General features: G+C 47.8%; 1 protein-coding gene across 1 annotated transcript in view; it reads right to left on the reverse strand.

Moving 5' to 3' along the window:
• Positions 1-12,942, reverse strand: part of DHTKD1 (dehydrogenase E1 and transketolase domain containing 1) — a 60,542-nt gene extending 47,600 nt beyond the window's left edge. Inside the window, exon 1 of the mRNA XM_002717511.5 lies at positions 12,640-12,942. Within this exon, the coding sequence (XP_002717557.2) occupies positions 12,640-12,796 (157 nt within the window). The 5' untranslated portion in view covers positions 12,797-12,942. The remainder of the gene's footprint in view (positions 1-12,639) is intronic.
• Between the last annotated feature and the right edge of the window lie 5,454 nt (positions 12,943-18,396).

An 18,396-nucleotide genomic window follows, 5' to 3' on the forward strand; every position in this document is an offset into this window, starting at 1 on the left:
CCAGATTGCTGCAACAGCCACGGCTGAACCAGACTGAAGCCAGGAGCCAGGAGCTCCAACTGTGTCTTCCACACAGGTGCAGGGGCCCAAGGACTTGGGCCATCTTCCACTGCTTTCCCAGGCCACAACAGAGAGCTGGATTGGAAGTGGAGCAACCGAGACTCTAACTGGCGCCCATATGGGACGCTTTAACCCACTGAGCCACACCACTGACCCCCTAGATTGAGTTTCAAGCACTTGACTTTGGTCCCAGCCCAGTTCCTGTGGTTGCAGGCATTTAGGTAGTAAACCAGTAGATGGGAACTCTCCTCTCCTCTCCCCGACCCTCCCCTTCCATTCCCTTGCCATCCCTTCCCTTCTCTCTCTCTGCCTTTCAAGTAAATAAAAAAGTTAAAAAAAAATTTTAAGGGCAGGTATCTGGTGCAGGGATTAAGCCACTCCTTGGGATACCCACATCCCATATTGAACTGCCTGGGTTTGAATCCTGGCTCCACTTCCTATTCCAGCTTCCTGTTAATACACACTCTGAGGTGGCAGATGATAGCTCAAGTATCCAGGTGCCTGCCACCCATGTGGGAAACTTGGATTGAAGTCCTGGCTCCTGGCTTCCACATGTCCCAGTCCTGGCTGTTGTGGACATTTTGGGGGAGTGAACCAGAGGATGGGAAATCTCTCTCTCCCAAATAAAGTAAATAACTAATTTTTTAAAAGATTTTTTTTTTTTTGACAGGCAGAGTGGATAATGAGAGAGAGAGACAGAGAGAAAGGTCTTCCTTTTGCGGTTGGTTCACCCTCCAATGGCCGCGCTGTTCCGAAGGCAGGAGCCAGGTGCTTCTCCTCGTCTCCCATGGGGTGCAGGGCCCAAGCACTTGGGCCATCCTCCACTGCACTCCCAGGCCACAGCAGAGAGCTGGCCTGGAAGAGGGGCAACCGGGACAGAATCCGGAGCCCCAACCGGGACTAGAACCTGGTCTGACCAGCGCCACTAGGTGGAGGATTAGCCTATTGAGCCACGGCGCCGGCCTTTTTAAAAGATTTTATTTATTTATTTGAGAGGTAGAGTTACAGAGAGTGAGAGGGAGAGACAGAGAGAAAGGTCTTCCGTCTGTTGGTTCACTCCCCAGATGGCCGCAATGGCTGGAGCTGCACTGATCTGAGGCCAGGATCTAGGAGTTTCTTCCCGGTTTCCCATGTGGGTACAGGGTCCAAGCATTTGGGCCATCTTCCACTTCTTTCCCAGGCCATAGCAGAGAGCTGGATTGGAAGAGGGGCAACCAGGACTAGAACCAGCACCCATATGGGATGCCAGCACCACAAGTGGAGGATTAGCCTACTGAGCCACGGAGCCACCCCCGTAAATAACTAATTTTTAAAAAATTAATAATAAATGTGGGGCTGGCATTGTGGCACAATGTGTTAAATCATCACCTTTGATGTCAGTATCCCATAAAGGCACCAATTTGAGTCTGGGCTGTTCCACTTCTGATCCAGCTCCCTTCTAATGTGCCTGGGAAAACAGTGGAAGATGGTGCAAGTACTTGGGCCCCTGCCAACCATCTGGGAGACTCAGATGGAGTTCCAGGCTCCTGGCTTCAGCCTGGCCCATGGTTGTTGTAGCCATTTGGGGAGTGAGCCAGCAGACGGAAGATCTCTTTCTGTCTCTCCCTTCCTCTCTAACTCTGCTCTTCAAATAAATAAAGCTTTATTTTAAAAAAAGGAAAATAATGTTGGAAAAGGATATCTAACGACAAAGTGTCAAGAATTAATAGACTATAAGACAGTAAGAGGGCTCTACAAAAAGTCCATGGAAAATGTACATTAATTCCTTTTTCCATGAACTTTTGAAATACCCTTGTCTATACAGCATGAGCCTTCTTTTAGTATGTGTGTAGAGATAGGTAGTACAAAATATGTATTTCATGATATAGTGCATATAGCATAATTGTGTCTGTGTGCATACTTCATGTATGTATACAAGCTCATGGAGTCATCCTTGGATATCTACAGGTGACTTGTTCTAGGATCGTCCTCCCAGTCCCTCTGCAAACACTAAAATCCATGAATGCTCAAGCATTTGTATATAAACTACACATAAACTCTTACATACTTTAAATCATTTCTAGATTACTTATAATACCTATGCAATGCAAATGGTATGTAAATAGTGTTCAACTGTATTGCTTAAGGAATAATGACAAGAAAAAAAGTCTGCACATGGTCGCTACAGACACAACTCTTAGGCGGGTTGAGTCTTTGAATGCAGAACATACATAGTCATGCCCCACAGGATGGTGTCTCAGTCAACAATGGAACACATTTACAATAGTGGTCCCATTTCTATCACCTAGTGATGTAGTAGCCATATAGTTTGTGTAACTACACTCTATAATGTTTGCACAATGATAAAATCACCAAATGATGCATTTCTCAGAACATATCCCCAACATGAAGCAACATATGACTGCATTTCATGTAAGTAAAGAAAATGGACCAAAAACTTACTAGTAATCCTATATAGAAAGTCCTGTTTATTGTATTTTTTAAGTTTCCCACAGTGAACATGCACAGTAGTGCTCTTTTAAGCATAGACAACTGACTTGCTGCCCACTGCACTCTAAAGCCTTTTGATTAATGGGTTCTCTAATGTTTGCTCTCACCAGGTGACTACATGCCTATAAGAACTAGTTATATTTGTTCTCAAGTCTGTTGCTCCTGAAAAAAGGAAAATATTTCTAGTAGAATTTAGAAAGACTTATGCACTTGAATTGCTTTTATAAGCTCCGTGCATTTTTTATTCTTAAAATTGACTGACTCATTTATTTAGGTTGAATGGCAGAGACAGACAGACAGAGCTCTCCTGTCTGCTGATTCACTCCCCAAAGGCCCACAACACCCAGGACTGGGCCAGGCAAAAGCCATAGCCCAAACTCAACCTGGGTATCCCACAAGGATAGCAGGGCCCATCTACTTTGGCCATGCCATGCTGCCTCCCAGGATGCACAGTAGAAGGAGGCTGGGCTGGGAAAGGGAGCTGGAATGAGCCCAGGAACTCTGATCAGGAAGCAAGCAACCCAAGTGGGGTCTTTTTTTTTATTTATTTGACAGGTAGAGTGAGTGATAGTGAGACAGACAGAAAGAAAGGTCTTCCATCTGATGGTTCACCCCCCAAATGGCCACAATAGCTGGTGCTGCGCCAATCCGAAGCCAGGAGCCAGGTGCTTCCTCCTGGTGTCCCATGCGGGTGCAGGGCCCAAGCACTTGGGCCATCCTCCACTGCCTTCCCAGGCCACAGCAGAGAGCTGGCCTGGAAGAGGAGCAACCGGGAGTGGAACCCGGCGCCCATATGGGATGCCAGTGCTGCAGGCGGAGGATTAACCAAGTGAGCCTATGGCGCCAACCCCCCAAGTGGGGTCATAGCCACTGCAACAAATGCCTGTCCTGCTCTCTCCGTTTTAAAAATTGTACATGTAAAAACATGACGTTTGCATATATAAATACAAAATCGGGGCTGGCATTGTGGCACAGTGGGTGAAGCTGCCGCCTATGACACCAGCATCCCATATGAATGCCACTGGGTGCGCCATACCAGTCCAACTCCCTGCTAATGTGCCTAGGAAAACAGCAGAGGATGGCCCAGGTGCTTGGGCCCTTGGCACCTACATGGGTGATCTGGATGGAGTTCCAGGCTCCTGACTTTAGCCTGGCCCAGCTCCAACTGTTGTGACCATTTGGAGAGGGAACCAATGGATGCAAGATCTCTCTCTCTCTCTCCTTCTCTAACTCTGCCTTTCAAATAAAATCTTGAAAAAAATAAAAACAAAAACATGCTATGTCAAAATAAAAAAACTTCAAGCATCTCTCATTTCTTTCTGATATTCCTTTATTTAACATCTTTTATTAAATTGACCAAGTATCAGTTTCAAATGTACTAGATAAAAGGGCTTCTGTATTACTTTCTTTTTTTTTAACTTAGAAATCTTTTATTAAAGGTATACAAACTTCATGCATTTCATATATAAAAATTGAGGAACACAGTGATTCTTCCCACCCCACCCTCCCTCCCGTCTGCACCCCCACCCTTCTTCCTCCCCCCTCTCCTATTGCTATTCTTATTTTTTACAAAGATCTATTTTCAGTTAACTTTAATTGTATTACTTTCATAGCGAAGAATGAAATTAAAACATTCAAGAGAATGAGAGGATAGCAACAGAATGCATATAGTCTTCATTTTAAAACACCTATTGCTATGGAAATCAAAAGATGGCTGTAAGAGAAAAATGATGTCTTCATGTTAGGCATAATGCTTCCCAAGTAACTTAGTGCTCACGGCATCTGCCAAAGGTCACAGGGATTTCCTTTGATGTTTAAGTTCCTAATGAAGTCAGACAGAATAGGGAGAACAAGCCGCATAGTCATCTTCGAAAGGTAAGATGCTAGTTACAACACCCACACGCCACACTGGAGTGCCTGGGTTCAACCCCTAGCTGTAGCTGCGGTTCCAGCTTCCTGCTAATGCAGACCCTGGCGGGCAGCAGTGTCAGCTCAAGTAGTCAGGTTCATGCCACCTCCATGGGAATCCTGGACTGAGTTCCCAGCTCCTAGTTTCAGTGCCCCAGATGTTACAGACATTTGGGGAGTGAACCAGCAGATGGGGGCGCTCTCTTTCTCAAATAAATTGATAAAAAAATATATTTTTTTACAGGCAGAGTTAGACAGTGAGAGAGAGAGACAGAGACAGAAAGGTCTTCCTGAGCCGGCGCCGTGGCTCAATAGGCTAATCCTCCACCTTGCGGCGCCGGCACACCGGGTTCGAGTCCCGGTTGGGGCGCCGGATTCTGTCCCGGTTGCCCCTCTTCCAGGCCAGCTCTCTGCTATGGCCAGGGAGTGCAGTGGAGGATGGCCCAGGTGCTTGGGCCCTGCACCCCATGGGAGACCAGGAAAAGCACCTGGCTCCTGGCTCCTGCCAGGATCAGCGCGGTGCGCCGGCTGCAGCGGCGGCCATTGGAGGGTGAACCAACGGCAAAAAGGAAGACCTTTCTCTCTCTGTCTCTCTCTCTCACTGTCCACTCTGCCTGTCAAAAAAAAAAAAAAAAAAAAAAAAAGAAAGGTCTTCCTTTTTTTCTGTTGGTTCACCCTTCACATGGCCACTACAGCCAACACATTGCGTTGATCCGAAGCCAGGAGCCAGGTGCTTCCTCTTGGTCTCCCTATGCGGGTGCAGGGCCTAAGCATTTGGGACATCCTCCACTGCCTTCCCAGGCCACAGCAGAGAGCTGGACTGGAAGAGGGGCAACCGGAATAAAAATATTTTTTAAAAGTCAGATTTTGGGGGCTGGCGCTGTGGCGCAGCAGGTCGGTTAAAGCCCCAGCCTGCAGCACCGACATCCCAAATGGGTGCAGGTTCAAGTCCCGGCTACTCCTCTTTCAATCCAGCTCTTGGTTATGGCCTGGGAAAGCAGCAGAAGATGGCCCAAGTCCTTGGGCCCCTGCACCCATGTGTGAGACCTGGAAGAAGCTCCTGGCTCTTGGTTTCAGAGAGGCCCAGCTCTAGCTGTTGAGACCATTTGGGGAGTGAACCAGCGGATGGAAGACCTCTCTCTCTCTCTCTCTCTCTCTCTGCAACTCTTTTAAGTAAATAAATCTTAAAAAAAAAAAAAAATGAGGCTCAAAGGGGCTAAGTAGCTTGCAAAAGGTGGCACAATCAGAAAGCGAAGAAGTTGGAATTTGGACTCAAAGTCTGTATGACCTCAGTCCAATGTTCTATCCTTTATAACACAACCAAAGTTGAAAGACGAAGCCCTGAGCCTACAGAAAAAGGGATGAGAGTATTAGATACCATTAAAACACTTTTTTAAAAAAGTAAAATATCTAATGTCTTAGGCCAATTTTGGCCTGCATTTGTATTCCAGAATTATCTATATTTTCAAAAATCTTTACTGTATTCAGTTTTTACTTTTTCCTATTTCTCCAGAAAAAGCTCCTGTTATTTCCTATTTGCAACATCCTCGAAAACTCACTCCAACTACCAACAGCCAGTGACAATCTAACAAGCCCTAGACACTGACTGAATCTTATGTTTCCCATCTCCCGGTGGTCCCCAAATTCTGCCATTTTTCATAACAGAGACTCCAAATCTTCCATGGCTTTTTTTTTTAGCCCCAAATCCTCCTTGATTTTTTTAAAATTATTATTTATTTTAACTTTATTTGGAAGGCAGATAGACAGGAAGTCCTGCCATCCTTTGGTTCACTTCCCAGGTGCCCACAACAGTCAGGGCTGGGTGTCAGAGACACAACACCGGAGCCATCATTCATAACCACCCAAGGGTGCATTACTAGGAAACTGGAACAGAGGCAAAAGAGCTGGAACTGGAGCCAACTGGTCCAATATAGGCTGTGGGCTTCCCAAGTGGTATCTTAACAGCTGTGCCAAATGCTTGCCCTGTAACAAAATTTATGTCTGCGAAACATTACTCCTAAACTCACCTCCAGTTTAAAATAGGATTTTTGGTAAATAAATTCAAGTTCACTTGGAAACTGAGGGTTACAGAGGTTAAAGTACAAGTGGTTACTAATAGCTAGCTACAAAGAACATTCACCACAGGTCAAATTTTAACCAGTGAAGCCACTGCTATCCAAAAGGTTACGAAAAGCAAATTCAATATTTCTTTAAAGACTTACAACAAAAGAAATCTTAGCAAATGACGTGATCATCCTATGCAGGCACTGAGTTGTGCCAAGATAAACATCTAAAGAAAGAATTTCGATGAAGTGCAAAGAGGAGTGAAGAGGCTCCATAACCTTGACGATATCCCCTCCCCTGTCACTACCTTTTTTAAAGATTTATTTTTATTTATTTGAAACACAGAATGACAGAGAGAGGGAGAGACACAGAGAGAAAGACATCTTCCATCTGCTGATTCATTTCCCAAATGACCACCACGACCAAGGCTGGGCCAAGTTGAAGCCAGAAACCCAGAACACTATGCAGGTCTCCCATGTGGGTGTAGGGGCCCAAATGCTTGGGTCATCTTCCACCACTTTCTCAGGGGCATTAACAGGGAGATGGATCAAAAGTGGAGCAGCCATGACTTGAACTGGCACTGCGATATGGAATGCTGGTGCCCCAGGTTGTGGCTTAGCCCGCTGCTCCATAATGCCTGCCCCACTGTCACTACTGATGAGGGAGATGCCACATGTGCATTTGCAGGAGAGTTTGCCCTATCATCTACTCTGCTAGTACTCAAAATGTATCCACAGGATCCATTGCACTAACTCAAGCATTCTTCCCAACCAAGATGGTCCCTTTCATGACAACTGGCAGACATAATGAAAAACACGAAAGTCATTCAAACCATGTCCTTAGCCTCATCAACCTCCTATTCTAATTAGCAGAATTGACCAAAGCAGACATTTACATAGAATTTAAGGAAAACCCAGAGTCTTAATAACGCATTTCCCAGTATATATAAATGGCATCCTTTCTTGATACAGTGTTATGATTGTACATGCAAAATTCAAATGCACTAAATGTCACAAATAAACTGCATATACAGAATACCATTTCCATTTCTTAGCAATAAGCCATTTAATAAGTATTCAGTTAAGTATAGAACTGAAGGGAATACAAAACAAAGTCTTCAAAAATAAAGAAATAGGGGTCTGGCAATGTGGCATAGCAGGTAAAGCTGACACCTGTGACACCAGCATCCCATGTGGGTGCCAGCTCATGTCCCAGCAACTCCACTTCAGATCCAGCTCCCTGCTGATGGCCTGGAAAAAGCAATGGAGCATGGCCCAAGTGCTTGGGCCCTTGCTACCCATGTGGAAAACCTAGAAGAAGCTCTCGACTCCTGGCTTTAGCCTGGCCCCAGCCCTGACAATTGGAGAGTGAACAAGAAAATGGAAGATTTCTTTCTCTCTCTCTCTCTTTCTCTTTCTCTTTCTCTCTGTAACTCTGACTTTGAAATAGATAAATACATCTTTAAAAAAAAAAACATGAATATCAAGTAAAAGAACTTGGGTTTTACTCTGAAATGCAAAGTTGAGCCTTTGACGACCAAAATGACACAGCAAAACCAATGTTTTAGAAAGATTTGAGGGGCCGGTGCTGTGGCATAGTGGGTAAAGCCACCACCTGCAGTGCCGATATCCCATATGGGTGCTGGTTCATGTCCCAGCTGCTCCACTTCAGACCCAGCTCTCTTATGTGGCTTGGAAAAGCAGTAGAAGATGGCCCAAGTCCTTGGGCCCTTGCACCCACGTGGGAGACCTGGAAGAGGCTCCAGGCTCCTGGCTTTGGATCAGCACATCTCCAGCCACTGTGGCCAGTTGGGAGCAGATGGAAGACCTCTCTCTCTCTTCCTCTTTTTGCCACTCCTTCTCTCTCTGTGTATCTTTCAAATAAATAAATAAATATTTCAAAAAAAAAAAAAGCAACACACACACACAAGCACTATCATAACTAAAGAAACCTATAACTTTAAAAAAAATAAAAAAAGAAAGAGTTGAACAAGCAAGAAGGGAACCAGGCTATAGGCTATAAATTACAATACCCATCAGGCTAGCAATTTTACCTTTCTGAAGTCACGGATAACTTTACTTAGAAACACATACAGGCCGGCGCCGCGGCTCACTAGGCTAATCCTCCGCCTAGCGGCGCCGGCACACCGGGTTCTAGTCCCGGTCGGGGAGCCGGATTCTGTCCCGGTTGCCCCTCTTCCAGGCCAGCCCTCTGCTGTGGCCAGGGAGTGCAGTGGAGGATGGCGCAGGTGCTTGGGCCCTGCACCCCATGGGAGACCAGGAAAAGCACCTGGCTCCTGGCTCCTGCCATCGGATCAGCGCGGTGCGCCGGCCGCAGCGCGCCGGCCGCGGCGGCCATTGGAGGGTGAACCAACGGCAAAAGGAAGACCTTTCTCTCTGTCTCTCTCTCTCTCACTGTCCACTCTGCCTGTCAAAATAAAAAAAAAAAAATAAAAAAAAATAAAAAAAAAAGAAACACATACATATACAGGACTGTGCACAGCACACAGACCCTCTGAAATCTTTTCACAGGGAACCAAGAACCCATGAGCTAATTCTTTTTTTGCAGTAGATTAGAACTAAGGGCCTGAGAGAGGACCCAAAAGGGCAAAAATATGTGCATAAGAAAGCAAGGCTTTGAGAGACCGGGATTTGTAAGGCTTGGGATTTTGTGTGAAGTATAAAGTGAAAAGATTGAACGTAGATTGTTTGACTCAGATTTCTGTAACACATCGGGATCAGAGACTGCTCTAATTCGCAAGCCCCATTCTCCCTTCTCCAGAACAAATAGTTGGCAATATGGCCACCAAGAAGAAAGATCCATCTCCTAGCTTTCCATGCAGCCAGAGTAAGGACTAAGTGCTGGTGAAGGAGAAAGTACCTAGAAGGAAACGGATGCTTATTTTATTTTATTTTAAAGATTTATGTATTTATTTGAAAGGCAGAGTTACAGAGAGGCAGAGGCAGAGAGAGAGAGAGAGAGAGAGAGGTCTTCCATCTGCTGGTTCACTCCCCAAATGGACACAACAGCCGGAGCTGCACCAATCTGAAGCCAGGAACCAGGAGCTTCTTTCAGGTCTCCCAAGCAGGTGCAAGGGCCCAAGGACTTGGGCCATCTTCTACTGATTTTGCAGGCCATAGCTGAGAGCTGGATCGGAAATAGAGCACCCAGGACTCGAACTGGTGCCCATGTGGGATGATGGCACTGCAGGCAACAGCTTCACCTGCTAAGCCATAGCGCTGGCCCCAAAACAGATGTTTTCTCCTTGCTGCTGGCCAGTGTGTGGATATGGAGCCATCCATGACCAGGGGTGAGCACAATACCCACAGGACAGTGAAGGAAAAATACAGAAGGAACTTGAACCCTGTGACTATGCAGGCAAAGCAGTCATACCAGCTCAGATTTTTACTTATTTAGGCCATTGTTATTTCAGGTCTCTGTCACCACACCTGAACTCATCCTCTCTAATAGAGAATTTTGTGCTGGAGGTGGGTTACTATCAATACAGAATCTGAAATACAAAGGATCCTGGCTTCTCAGTCAGGCAGTAGATAGAAAGGAGACAGATATTTCTGCCCAGAAAGCTGATGAGCAGTGCTATTGGTAAAGCTGTCACTTACAATATCCTGTAAGGTGGAACACATGCCCGTGGGGTTACAGTTTAGTAGTGTGTACTCTTTGTTTCTTATTACTGCAGGAAAGCCCTGCAGAAAGATGAGGTCAAGTTGCAGCTGCCTAGCCTGCAAGCAGAGATGTAGGGAAATTTGGTTCTGCAAACAGAAGATATTGTCTCTTCTGCCGTCTCAGGGCCTAAGATGCAGAGCTTGCAAGGTTAAAGACATGGAAGCAAGTAGCAGGTGGCTCTTAAGAGGCAGCCTTTGTAGACACAACCCTCCTTCAATTACACTGGCACTCAAAAGGTTGTGGATTTTGAATTTTGAATTTTAAGATGAGGGATGCTCAACCAGCAAAATCTATACCAATATTCCAAAATCCAAATTCTGGGACACTTCCGATCCCAAACATTTTGGATAAGGGATACTCAACCTGTACAAGCAACTAACCCTCGTCCTGTCTCCCACATGATGTCTAAGACATAACGATCTACAAAAAGAGTTATGACAAAGGAATTTTTCCGAAACAGAAAAACTTGTCGTAGAGCTACATGCAACAGAAAGTTACAAAGTGGCCTACTTGCCTTTAAGGTTTACTCAAAATGTTTTTTAAATAAGGAAAATGAAAAAAAAAAAAAAAAGCATTACTCTTAGCAACAAAACTCCTTAAGACAGATCCTGCAACAGTGCCACACACAGTGCCATCCAGTACTGACTCTGCTGGCCCCTCCCAGGACAAAAAGATCCTACTCTTGGCCTGCTATTCTAACTCAATACCAAGCACCTCAAAAGACAGCAGGTTCACTACTAGCCAGGAGGTGGGAGACAATTTGGTGATGAAGGAAGAGGGAATGTTTATATATAAAATCAACTCCAGAGATTTTTCAAACCAGCCCAAAAGCTCCCACAACAATTCTGATACTCCTCAATCTTAGCAAGTCGAAAACCAATGTCCTGGTTTTTCCAAGGCAAGGCTTACTTCTCAGCTGTGAAGATGTTAACAGAAGTCACACACAGACTCCCGTTCTGAGGGAAAACCTCCAAGGACAGCACACACTTGTGCAATGAGCACACACTCACAGGATGTCAAATGAAGAAGGGATTGTCAAACTTGTCCAACACATACATCTCTCATGACCAGAACAGTGTTGGCCAAGGGTGGCCATGGACTTCCTATTGAAATCACCTAGGGTCCCTAATAAAAAAAACATATATTCCTGGGGCAAGTGTTGTGGTACAGAGAGTTAAATTGCTGCTTGTGATGCCAGCATCCCATATTGCAGTGCCCGTTCCAGTTCTAGTTCCTTCATTTTTGATCCAGCTTCCTGCTAACCCATCCTGAGAGATAGTGGATGAAGGCTCAAGTGCTTGGGCCCCTGCCGCCCTTATGGGAGACCTGTATGGAGTTCTAGTCTCCTGGCTTCAGCATGGCCCAGCCCTGGCTGTTGTATTTAAAAAGTTAATCAGTGGGGACTGGTGCTGTGGCGTAGCAAGTAAAGCCACTGCCTGCAGTGCCAGCATCCCATATGAGCACCAGTTCGCGTCCTGGCTGCTCCACTTCCTACCCAGCTCTTTCCTATAGACTGGGAAAGCAGTAGAAGATGGCCCAAATTCTTGGGCCCCTGCACCTGCATGGGAGACAACAATTTAGTTGGCAAAAAAAGTCTTTCCTAAAGAAACCCCATTGAGCTTGAGGGAGAAATGAGGTTCATTGTAAATGTCCACTGAGCTGAAAAGCAAAATATTGAGGTTCTAGTGTGTGGTATAAGATGAAAAGGCCAGGAGCCAGCATTGTGGCCTAATGGGTTAAGACGCCGCCTACAATGCCGGCATTCCATATGGGCGCCGGTTATAAAACACACACAGAAAATCAGTATAAAACACACACTGAAAACCAGTCTCTAACAAATAAACATGTAACAGAGTGTCCTAAACAAACAAACATCCCTGATATTCATGTTTAAAACAATGGTTAAAAGTTCAGCAAGGAGTTTTAAACTCCGAAATTAACGTTAAAAGCCAACCCAGGCCTGGATAATAAATATCAAGCTGCGGTCCTAAGATCACGAACTTTATGTCCTCTTTTCCCAAGAGGCCGCACTTGCACCCCACGCCGCCCCGCTCTCGCGTTGGCCTTGGAAAAGCATCCATGTGTCGTCAGCTTAACTCCAGGGGCCGAGCTATCTCAGAACTTTTCTTCCCCCACAGCCCTCACAAAAAGCCAAGTTCCCACGTGCTCGCGTAGCAGTGACGGAACGGCCCAGCCTCTTCCCAAACCAGGGCAGAGCGAGGAAGAGGAGGAGACCGCGGAGCGCGGAACCTAAGACGATGGACGACGGGGCTGGGGGCACGGTACCCGCGTCCGCCCCCACCCCCGTCCTCCTCACAGGCCAGCCGCCGGTGCCGGAGCTCCGATGCCTCCTACAACGGCACCCGACCGCAACTCACGTTAAGGGGGACGCCCCCCGGATCCCCAGCTTCCACCCTTGGGCCCCAGCCCCACCTTGGGGGCGCGCCAGGCCGCTCCGGAGACTCTGACTCTCGGGCTTCCTGGGCCGGTAGCCGTAGACGCCCCGCTCGGTCTGGTAGCCGCGCCGAAGGAACAGCAGGGGAGCCTGGCTTATGCCCCGTCTTGCGGCTGCCGCCGTGGCTGAGGCCATGTTCAGCCTGCGCCCCTGGCCGGGAGACAGAAGCGGTGGAAGGGGCACGGGAGCAGTCAGGCCCCAGTGAGCGCCGCGCGTGGGGACTCCCCGAGTTCGAGTTCGCTGCGAGGGAGCCCAGAGCCCGGCTCCGCGACAACGCCCCCGCGCCTGATTGGTCGAGAGGCCGGACCCTCGGAGCCAATCCGGGACGAAGGCCGCCGCGGCGAAGCCACGCCCCCGATTGGGGGAGGGACTCAGGGACGGTCTCAAGAGCTCTCCCTTGGGGCTGAGGCACCCCTGGGTTTGAGAAGGGTCCAGCGGAGCAGGTGCCAAACCGTCAGTATCTTTAAGGCCTGCAGTAATCACCACTGGCTCCTCTGCTGGAAGCCTCGTTTCACAACAGTGTTGGCTGCCTGACTGAAAGAAAAACATAAGGGGCGCAGATAGAAAAGGACATTTGAAAGAGCGAGAAAATACCCCTCCCCCCCCTTTTTTTTGACAGGCAGAGTGGACAGTGAGAGAGAGAGACAGAGAGAAAGGTCTTCCTTTGCTGTTGGTTCACCCTCCAATGGCCACAGCAGAGAGCTGGCCTGGAAGAGGGGTAACCGGGACAGAATCCGGCGCCCCAACCGGGACTAGAACCCGGTGTGCTGGCGCTGCAAGGCAGAGGATTAGCCTAGTGAGCCACGGCGCCGGCCAAAACCCCTTTTTATCTTAAGAAACATTGAGCGGGGGCGGCGCTGCAGCCTGCGGCAATATCCCATATAGGCTCCGGCAGCATCCCCTACAGGCTCTGGTCGATCCCAGTTGCTTCACTTCAGATCCAGCTCCCTGCTGGTGCGCCTGGGAAAACAGCAGAAGTTGATCCAAATCCTTCGGCCCCAGTACCCAAGTGGGAGACCCTGAGGGAGCTCCTGGCTCCCCGCTTGAGCCAGGTCCAGCCCTGGCGGTTAAGGACATTTGGGGACGTGAACCTGCAGATGGAAGATCTCTGTCTCTCCGTCTCTCCGTGTCTCTGTAACTCTGCCTTTCAAATAAGTAAGTCAATCAGAAGAAAGAAAGATTACGGGAGAAAGAAAATAGGGAAGAGGGATCTGTAAGAAAGGAACAGGCACAGGAACCCAAGAAAGTTGGACATGATGACTAGGGGGAGTAAAGGGAAGAGTATTGGAGATTCGCCATTCTTCTGTGTCCAAGTTCTCCAAAAGATTTTATTCCCAGACTTGCCTATATATTTCTCTGCCAGCACGGTGGGATGGTGGGGTCTGCATCCTTCCCCAGCTAGACAGCATTCTGGTCGGCCACAGTTGAATCCCATACTCCAAGGAGTATTGACACGTGGGAGTGCCAGACAACAGCTGGGGCTGGGTCAAGGCCAATGCTGAAAGAAGGAAACCCAGTCCAGGTCTCCCACACGGGTGGAAGGAGCCCAATTACTTGAACCATCACGGCTGCCTCCCAGAGCTGGCGGTAGCAGGACACTGGAATTAGGAGTCAGGAGCTGGAGCTGAGTGTTGAACTCAGGCACCCCGAGATGCAGGCAACCAAAGTGGGAGGCAAATTGTCACCCACTTCATGATGATATGACTGAATCTGTAGCATAGCACCTTCTAGAAGAAACCTAAACTACAAATGACACCTACTTCTTTATCTTAGCCTTCCTGACTGACACAAGAAGTTAAACAGCTACAGAAGACCCTTTGGTAATAACAATTTTACCCCAGCCATGGATTTTTTTCCAGGTATATTGTTCTGAATTCTGAAGGTGCCCCCTTTTTTCTAGGGGTCAAAAAGTCTTATGTATTCATTTTCAAAATGAGGCATCAGAGTCACAAAGATTTTACACATTGCTTGCCCTGGTGTCACTGTGTTGCTTGCCCTCTGGCTGGATTCTATGCCCGGCCTTCTTTTCTTTGTGCTGTCACAGGTATAGATTTTTTTCTTTTATTTATTTATTTTTTTTTTTTGACAGGCAGAGTTACACAGTGAGAGAGAGAGACAGAGAGAAAGGTCTTCCTTTTCCGTTGGTTCACCCCCAAAATGGCCACTATGACTGGCGCGCTGCACTGATCCGAAGCCCGGAGCCAGGTGCCTCCTCCTGGTCTCCCATGCGGGTGCAGGGCCCAAGCACTTGGGCCATCCTCCACTGCCTTCCTGGGCCACAGCAGAGAGCTGGACTGGAAGAGGAGCAGCCGGGACAGAATCTGGCGCCCCATCCGGCACTAGAACCTGGGGTGCCGGCGCTGCAGGTGGAGGATTAGCCTAGTGAGCTGCGGTGCCGGCCACAGGTATAGATTTAGCAACACACTTGTCTGTCCAAAGCAGACATTCCTGTTTTAGTATATGTAAGAACTAGATTATAAAATCGTACCTCTTGGGGCTGGCACTGCAGTGCAGCGGGTTAAAGCCCTGGCCTGAAGCATCAGCATCCCATATGGGTGCCGGTTCTAATCCCGGCTGATCCTCTTCCAATCCAGCTCTCTGCTATGGCCTGGGAAAGCAGTAGAAGATGGTCCAAGTCCTTGGGCCTCTGCACCCACATGGGAGACCCGGAGGAAGCTTCTGACTCCTGGCTTTGGATTGACTCAGCTCTAGCCATTGCGGCCATCTGGGGAGTGAACCAGTGGATGGAAGACCTCTCTGTCTCTACCTCTCTCTGTAACTGTCTTTCAAATAAATAAAATAAATATTTAAAAAAAAAATCATACCTCTGCCGGTGCCGTGGCTTATTTGGCTAATCCTCCGCCTGTGGCACTGGCACCCCGGGTTCTAGTCCCGGTTGGGGCGCCGGATTCTGTCCCTGTTGCTCCTCTTCCAGTCCAGCTCTCTGCTGTGGCCCGGGAAGGCAGTGGAGGATGGCCCAAGTGCTTGGGCCCTGCACCCGCATGGGAGACCAGGAGAAGCACCTGGCTCCTGGCTTCGGATAGGCGCAGTGCGTTGGCCACAGCGCGCCAGTCATAGTGGCCATTTTGGGGGTGAACCAATGGAAAAGGAAGACCCCTCTCTCTCTCTCTCTCTCTCTCTCACTGTCTAACTCTGCCTGTCAAAAAAAATACCTCTTTATTTCCTGGCTTTTATTTTGAAAAACATTTATTTATTATTTTTATGTATTTGAAAGGCAGAATGACCGGGGTTGGGGAGAGAGAAAGAGAGAGAAATGACTATATTCTGGTTCACTTCCCAAATACCTGAGATGGCTGGGGCTGGACAATGGCCAGAGCCAGGAGTTGGGAACACAGCCCAGGTCTCCCATGGGGGTTGCAGGAACCCAATTACTAGAGCCATTAATACTGCCTCCCAGGGTCTGCATTAAGCTGGAATCAAGAACTCAAGCTAGGAATCGAACTGATGTGGAATCCAGGCATCTTAACTACTAAGCTAAACACCCCCTTTGCCAAAATAAGTCTTTTAAAAAAAAAAAAAGATTTATCTATCTATTTGAAAGGCAGTTACAGAGAGGCAGAGGCGGTGGGGGGTGGCGAGGGAAGGAGGGAGAGAAAGAGAGAGAGAGAGAGAGAGAGAGAGAGAGAGAGAGGTAGTCCATCCACTGGCTCACTCTCCAGATGGCTGCAATGGCTCTGTCTCCTATGCGGGTGCCGGGGCCCAAGGACTTGAGCCATCTTCTGCTTTGCCAGGCTATAGCAGAGAGCTGGATTGAAAGTGGAGCTGCCTCGCTGGCGCCGCGGCTCACTAGGCTAATCCTCCGCCTAGCGGCGCCGGCACACCAGGTTCTAGTCCCGATCGGGGTGCTGGATTCTGTCCCAGTTGCCCCTCTTCCAGGCCAGCTCTCTGCTGTGGCCAGGGAGTGCAGTGGAGGATGGCCCAAGTGCTTGGGCCCTGCACCCCATGGGAGACCAGGAGAAGCACCTGGCTCCTGGATCAGCGCAGTGTGCCTGCTGCGGCAGCCATTGGAGGGTGAACCAGCGGCAAAGGAAGACCTTTCTCTCTGTCTCTCTCTCTCACTGTCCACTCTGCCTGTCAAAAAAAAAAAAAAAAAAAATAGTGGAGCAGCCGGGACTTGAACTGGCGCCCACGTGGGATGCTGGCACTGCAGGTGGCAGCTCTACCCACTAAGTCCAGCGCTGTCCCCCAAAATAAGTCTTTTCTTATTTTATGGTCTGCTTGTGTTAACAGAATCTATTATCATGTGTGTGGTATTGGTTGTGTTTTATAAGGTGGGGGGAACATCCTAGAAGATCAGGAACTAGCTAAGACTGTGAACAATTGCATCAGAGAGCCCTGAGCTGAGATTCTATTTAGTGGTTGTGTGATCCTGGTACATTTTTTTTAAAAGATTTATTTATTTATCTGAAAGAGTTACAGAGAGAAGGAGAGGCAGAGAGGTCTTCCATCCACTGTTTCACTCCCCAATATTGGCCACAACAGCCAGAGCTGCGCTGATCCAAAGCCAGGAGCCAGGAGCTTCTTTGAGGTCTCTCACAAGGGGGCAGGGGCCCAAGGACTTGGGCCATCTTCTACTGTTTCCCAGGCCATAGCAGAGAGCTGGATCGGAAGTGGAGCAACTGGGACTCAACTGGTGCCCATATGGGATGCCACGATGGCAGGTGGCAGCTTTACCTGCTATACCACAGTGCTGGCCCCTAGTGCATCTTAAACTGTGCTAAGCCTTAATTTCCTCATCAGAATAGGTGAAACAGCATCTATGAAATTGAATCACTGGTGGATTAACGCCTGGCCCACACTAAGATACAGGCGTCTATTCCTCTCTCTTCATCTATCCATCCAACCTCTCAGTGTTAGCTTTAACAGAAGTCATAAAAAGAAGTATAGAATCTTATATACTCTCTTTTAAGAGCTGGAATACTGCTTGGCAAATAAAGCAAAACTCCAGACTACGGTTATCTCCTCTAAAGTACCGTCTTTTATTGACTCGTGTTTAATCTTATACACTCCTGCTTCAGCATACAGATTTCTGACTCTCCCCTAGGAAAGCATTCAGTTATAATCATTATATCAAAATGTTATTAAATGTGTTCTACAGCCCTAGGACACAGAGATTAACGAGATATAATCCACAGCTTCGAGGAGCCTACAGTTTTATGGGAAACACAAATACAAACAAATTATTCCACTAGAACATAATGAATGTTATAATTTGAGTGGCTGATCAGAGGTTGCTATGGGAACCCAGGTGGAGGCAGGAACCTAATTCAATACATGTAGGGGGAGAGGGAGGGCTATAAAGAAGAATGGTTTCCTTGAGGAAATACTACTTGACCTAACTAGTTCGGAAATGTTTGTGGAATCACGGGCACTACAGGTGATGGCATAACATGTACTCTGAAGAAAGACGGCCAGTCTATGCAGACTACTTGTTAAACTTGGACATGTTGGGAGATAGCAGGAAATGAAACTCCACGTATGGACAAGAGTCCATGACTAAGAGCATCTGTTTATTCTGGGGCCTGTACTGTGGCTCAGTGGGTAAAGTCTCAGCTTGAGATGCTGGCACTCCATAGCAGAGCACTGGTTCAAGTCCTGGCTGCTCCACTTCTGATCCAGCTCCCTGCTAACGTGCCTGGGAAAGCAGTGGAAGATGGCCCAAGTGCTTGGTACCCTGGAGCTGTGTGGGAGACCCAGAAAAGCTCCTGGCTCCT

The sequence above is a fragment of the Oryctolagus cuniculus genome, chromosome 13 (genome assembly GCF_964237555.1).
Source record: "Oryctolagus cuniculus chromosome 13, mOryCun1.1, whole genome shotgun sequence".
Classification (NCBI taxonomy): Eukaryota; Metazoa; Chordata; class Mammalia; order Lagomorpha; family Leporidae; genus Oryctolagus; species Oryctolagus cuniculus.